Below are 6,229 nucleotides of genomic sequence, written 5' to 3' on the forward strand. Positions count from 1 at the left end.
GGGGGGGAGGGAAAGGACAGTGTCTGACCCACTGTCCCCAATAATTGCTGTAAAATATGTGGACTCTTGGCTCGTATCCTGTAAATGAATTTTTTATTCCTTGTAATCTGGGTGGCGATGATGTGTGCGCGCGTGCGACACCTCACGGGAAGCTGACGACTGTGGCAACATATGCTGTGTCTTTGCAGGTGGCTCTGGCTATTTTGAGCTGCTGAGTGCAGCTGTACTCCCATGCCTGCTACTGAGTTAGAGAGAGCACACAAGGCAATGCTGTCTGCTCAGCAGTCTGACCACCCACACACCCCCTCTTGCGTCCCCCACTCACCACCACCATGCCCGCACATATATAGCACTCAACAAAAACCAAAGAATTGGTGTTGTCTGAGGTGGCTTGAGGGAGGAGGATATGCTGTTTTCCTGTCTCGCGCTCTCGCACGCTCTCTCTCTCCTTTCATTTCCTGGGGCGGAGGTTCTGTCAAATCTGGATGCACAGTTCATACAGAAACCTTTCACAAATGTGGGACTTCTCGGCACACAGAACTGTGACCTCTCTGGAGCGCAAGCCAGACAAAATATTTTTAAGACCCTCAGTTGCCAAAATCAGTGCTGCCCCTCTCCTCTCAACGGATTGGGTCCAAAAACAAATCTCGCGCGTTTCATTTGATGCTGGCTCAGTTGCTGGAAAGGCAACAGAGTTTGGAATCAGTCTGCCATTGGACATGCTCCATATTTATTTTTGTTAGGGTTTACTCCCTCAACCTTCCCCTGCCCCGAGATCTGCACAAGGCAATGGAGCTGACCGCGCCCTACTGGGAGATTGAACCATGACTGCCAGAGCTCACATGTTGCAGACTGGGAAGGGACAGATCTCCTCCGAGTGCCTCTGTAGTTTTAGCCCTGGGGCCACATGGTGTCTGGTTCCTGTCTGTCAGTAGCTGAGATCTTCACTTCAGACCAGGGTGCCCTCATCATGAGTTCAGGAGTGGGCTGAGGAACGAGGAAATCGAATGAGCGAAAGGGGACCTCTTCATCCCCGCATCGGGTTTTTGTTTAGAAACCACCGGTTTAAGCATCAGGGAGGGGTTTTATTTGTCGGCCATCGGGGCAGAAACCAGAACTGTAGCAGTGAGCCCTCCGTGCCCTGCCTCCCTCCCACAGAGATCACGATGAGTGCATGAACATCCTGATGGGGCTTCGACTGTGGCATTCCCAGCAGCTTCCCGGTGGACTCCAGGGCCTGGTCCTCAACCCTATCTTCAAAGAGAACCTGCGCATTGCACTTCTTGGGGGGTAAGTATATGGATATATATATCCCTGAGCCTGCATATGTCTCTGTTCGTGTGTGTCTGTGTATATATCCCTGAGTCTGCATATGTCTCTGTTCAAGTGTGTGTGTGTCTTTGTGAGTGACTGCATGGGCGTGTGTGAGAGAGAGAGAGAGAGAGGACAGAGAGTGAACCTTTCTCCCCGGAGATTGAAAATAATCACCCCTCTCAATCACGGTCGTGTCATTGGGACGCAGAAGGAGACAGTTCTCATTTATTCTAACCTCGAGCCCTTATCCTTTTCGTCCCCAAAGCCCATCGATCTTATCCCCAGCTGTCCAGCACTCTTCACTCTGAAACAAGCACAGTGAGTGCTGGAGAAACACTGCAGGTCTAGCAGCATCTGCGGAGAGAGAAACAGATGTTCCTATTTCTTGTTCAGTGTGACACTTCATAAATTCCCCACGGAGGCTTCCAGACCTGCGGAGTTTCTCCAGCTTTCTGTTTGTTTCACATTTTCAAGCATCCGCAGTATTTTTGCTTTCGTTCTGGGACAGGCTGACTCCCCACATTGCTCACTCCCATGTCATTCCAGAGGTGAGTAGTCCTTGGTAGAATTGCCATTTTTTAACCTGACGAATGCGTGAGGTCACCCTAGATTCTCTAGAGTATACGCTGGACACAACACCCTTTGCCTAATAGACCCTAATTTGCAGCAATTAAGTTGCCGATGCTTTTAGTAACCATAGCAATGGTGCCTTGCCTGAGTGCTAATTTTCATTGCTAGAAAATAACTGTGCATTTCACAAAAGCAATTTACAATTAAATATGCTGAGCTCCTGCAACCAAAACATTTTGCTGTTCAGGCACCGTGTGTCAGCAGAAAGCACCCAGGTCATGCACAAAATGGATTCGATGTAGAGTAAAGCTCCCTCTGCTCTTTTAAATCGAAAGTAAATCTCTCTTCACAAACACTCTCCTAGGACAGGTACAGCACGGGGGTCAGATACACTGTAAAGCTTCCTCTACACCGTCCCCACCAAACACTCCCAGGACAGGTACAGCACGGGGGTCAGATACACTATAAAGCTCCCTCTATACCGTCCCCATCAAACATTCCCAAGACACGTACAGCACGGTGTTAGATACACTATAAAGCTACCTCTACACTGTAGCCATCAAACATTCCCAGGACAGGTACAACACGAGCCTAGGTATGCTCTCTCCGAGTGCTGTAACCTTAATCGACCCCATGTTTGTACCAGCGTGACCTTGTACCATTTCCTATGTTGGCTGGTCATGTTTCTGAGCGAGGTTGCTGTTTGTCATCAGTTTATTCTTTGGTTCCACATTCGGTGGGACCTGGCCAGCGAACGACCCAGATCCATCACCTCTTGTAGATGCTTTGCATTCAGGCTTTGGAATTGCATCCTGAGACAGATCAAGGCCATCGAGCTGCAGTGAACAATCTGATGTGAGGTTGTCAAAAAAACAACGACCGATGCGACTTCTTTGTCTCTAAATTTGAAGTGTCCCTGCCACCAGATCAGCGCTAATTCACATCTGCGGCTCGTGCTGGAACTTGTTAGATAACCATCAAGAGCAGAACGTTACTTGGTGCTTAGGCCAGAGTGAGACAGCCAATTGCTCTAACACATGGCTCAGATCAGCATTCGCACCTTGAGTGCAATTCTGGCACATTGTGTGAGAGCTGTGAGAAGGGGGACAGTGAATGCAGGACCACCAGGGCAGGCCTGGTGGCTCAGTGGTCAGCACTGCTGCCTCACAGCGCCAGGGACCTGGGTTCGATTCCACCCCGGGTGACTGTCTGTGTGGAGCTTGCGCATTCTCCCTGTGTTTCCTCCCACAGCCCAAAGGTGTTCAGGTGAGGGTGGATTGGCCATGCTAAATTGCCCCATAGTGTCCAGGCATGTGCAAGTTAGGTGGGTTACCCGTGGGATATGCAGGGTTACAGGGATAAGGTGGGATGCTTTTCAGAAAATCGGTGTCGACTTGATGGGTTGAACGGCCTGCTTCCACACTGTAGGGTTTCTATGTGTGTTCAGTGTGACTGACAGGATGGTGGAAAACGAGTGGAATTGGCTGGGCAGTTATAGAATCACAGAGTCAGAAACAGACCCTTTGGTCCAACTGGTCTATGCTGACCAAGTTTCCCAAACCAAACTGGTCCCATGTGCCCGCATTTTGGCCCATATAACCTCTAAACCGTCCCTATTCATGTACCTGTCCAAATGTCTTTTAAATGTTATAACTGTACCTTCATCTACCACTTCCTCAGGCAGTGCATTCCACACACGAACTGCCCTCTGTATGAGAAAGTTGTCTGTCTTTTAAATCTTTCTCCTCTCACCTCAAAAATATGCTTCCTAGTTTTGAAACCCCCCCACCCTCGGGAAAAGACGTTTGCTATTCACCTCATCTATGCCCTTTGTGATTTTATAAACCTCTATAAGGCCACCCGTCAGCCTCTGACGCTCCTGTGCTGTAAAGGAATATTTAAGAAGCCAATTGTTAGTCTCGCTGCTGGGGGCGGGGGATGTACATGTGTGATATTGTAGGGTGAATGAATGTATCCATATGCGTGGTTCTTGTGTTATTTCTCAGTGATCCTGACTTGAGAGTGTTTGTGTGTGTTGTCGTTGGTTAAGAAATGTGACTATTTATTTCTCGTGTGCCATATTTCCCACAGCGGCAAGCCCTGGGCAGATGACACCAGTCAACTGGGACCTGACAAACATGCTCGAGACATCCCTTCCCTGGACAAGTACGCCATGGAGCGTTGGGAGGTGGGTCGGTGCGCTCTGGGTTTAATTGCACACTTTTCGTTAGCACAGTATGGTGAGCAGAGAGCAACTGGTCCTTCACTCTGCTCAAGAATGTAGCGTAGGAGGAGACGCGGCTACCGATTGCACCAAAGCTCAAATGTCTGAAGCTCCAATAAAGCTTGCATCTCGGTTTTGCGGCTTATTCAAACACTCTCACCATTTGTGTGAGAAACCCCTTTTACCTGATTTCGGTTCATTTCTGCAGGTGTCTGTAGACTTCAGTAAGACGTTCAGTAAGGTAGACTGGTTAGCAAGGTTAGATCACGTGGAATCAAGAGAGAGCTAGCTGATTGGATACAAAATTGGCTCAAAAGTTGGAGACAGAGAGAGGTGATGGAGGGTTTTTTTTTGGACTGAGACCAGCGGTGTGCCACAGGGATTGTTGCTGGGTCCAGTGCTTTTTGTCACTTATGTAAATGATTTGGATGTGAACGTACGAGGTATGGTTAGTAAGTTTGCAGATGACACCAAATTTGGTGTTGGGTGTTGCTGAACAGGGACCTCAGGTGCAGGTTCATAGTTCCTTGAAAACGGTAGGTAGACAGGGTGGTGAAGAAGGCGTTTGGTACGTTTACCTTTATTGGTCAGTGAATTGAGTATAAGAGTTGGGAGGTCATGTTGGGCTGTACAGGGCATTGGTTTGGGCCACTTTTGGAATATATTGCATTCAATTCTGGTCCCCCTACTATGGGAAGGATGTTGCAAAACTTGCAAGGGTTCAGAAGAGATGTACAAGGATGTTGCCAGGGTTGGAGGGTTTGAGCTAAAGGGAGAGGCTGAATATGCTGGGGCTCCTTTCCTGGGAATGTCGGAGGCTGAGAGGTAACCTTATAGAAGTTTATAAAATCATGAGGGGCATGGATAGGGTGAATATCCAAGGAACTCTCCTGCCCAGGGGAGCAGTCAGCACTAGAGGGCATAGGTTTAAGGTGAGAGGGAAAAGATTTAAAAGGGACCTAAGGGGCAACTTTTTCACGCAGAGGGTGGTGCATGTATGGAATGACCTGCCAGAGGAAGTGGTGGAGGCTGGTACAATTACAACATTTAAAAGGCACCTGCATGGGTACATGAATAGGAAGGGTTTAGAGGATATGGGCCAAATGCTGGCAAATGGGACTGGATTAATTTAGGGTATCTGGTTGGCATGGACGAGTTGGACTGAAGGGTCTGTTTCCACGCGGTACATCTCTAAGACTCTATCCCACTTTGAAGTTGCAGCTAAGAGATTCTTCCATCTCAGCCACTTAATATATCCCGATGCATCTTCCTTGGTTGGTTATGGACTACCTGTGGATTTTTTTTTGTTGTGGATGATGAATGGGAACTCGGGAGAGAGGAGGCGTGTTACTTGCTGCAGGATTCCTAGCCTCTGACCTGCTGTTGTAGTCAAACAGTGTTTCTATATGACTAATCCAGTGCGGTTTCTAGTCAGTAGCAAGCCCCAGGATGCCGACAGTGATGGTAATGCCGTTGTACATCAAGTGGCGGTGGTTAGGGTCTCTCTGATTGGAAAACGCGACTGCCACTTAAATCACGTGATTGCTACTTACCCCTTTATAATTCCAAAGCTGAATAATGTCCAAATCTTGCGGATCCGCACTGCTTCCCTTTCTGTGGGAGTTACCAATGGTGCTGAATGTTGTGCAATCACTGGTGAGCTTCCCCGGTTCTGACCTTATGATGGAGGGGAGGCCATTGAAGCAGCTGAAGATGGTTAGGCCTAGGACACTACCCTGAGGAACTCCTGCAGAGATATCCTGGAGCTGAGACGATTGACCTCCAACAACCACAACCATCTTCCCTTGTGTCAGGTGTGACTCCAACCACCGGAGAGTTTGCCCCCGATACCCATTGTTTCCAGTTTCGCTGGGGCTCCTTGATGCCACGCTCGGTCGAATGCAGCCTTGATGTCAAGGGCTGTCACTCTCCCCTCACCTCTGGAATTCAGCTCTTCTGTCCACGTTTGAACCGAGGCTGTAATGAGGTCAGGAGCTCAGAGGCCCTGGTGGAACCCAAACTGGGTGTCGCCGAGCAGATAGAAACAAAGCCAGAGACAACAAGGTGCAGGGCTGGATGAACACAGCAGGCCAAGCAGCATCATAGGAGCAGGAAGGGTCT

At 48.9% G+C, this 6,229-nt stretch overlaps 1 protein-coding gene across 1 annotated transcript in view; it reads left to right on the forward strand.

Moving 5' to 3' along the window:
• Nucleotides 1-6,229, forward strand: part of gtf2h4 (general transcription factor IIH, polypeptide 4) — a 323,881-nt gene that overhangs the window by 6,575 nt on the left and 311,077 nt on the right. Inside the window, exons 4-5 of the mRNA XM_048616518.1 lie at nt 1,159-1,290; nt 3,976-4,135. Of these exons, the coding sequence (XP_048472475.1) occupies nt 1,159-1,290; nt 3,976-4,135 (292 nt within the window). The remainder of the gene's footprint in view (nt 1-1,158; nt 1,291-3,975; nt 4,136-6,229) is intronic.

The sequence above is a fragment of the Rhincodon typus genome, chromosome 35 (assembly GCF_021869965.1).
Source record: "Rhincodon typus isolate 14 chromosome 35, sRhiTyp1.1, whole genome shotgun sequence".
In the NCBI taxonomy this organism is placed as follows: domain Eukaryota; kingdom Metazoa; phylum Chordata; class Chondrichthyes; order Orectolobiformes; family Rhincodontidae; genus Rhincodon; species Rhincodon typus.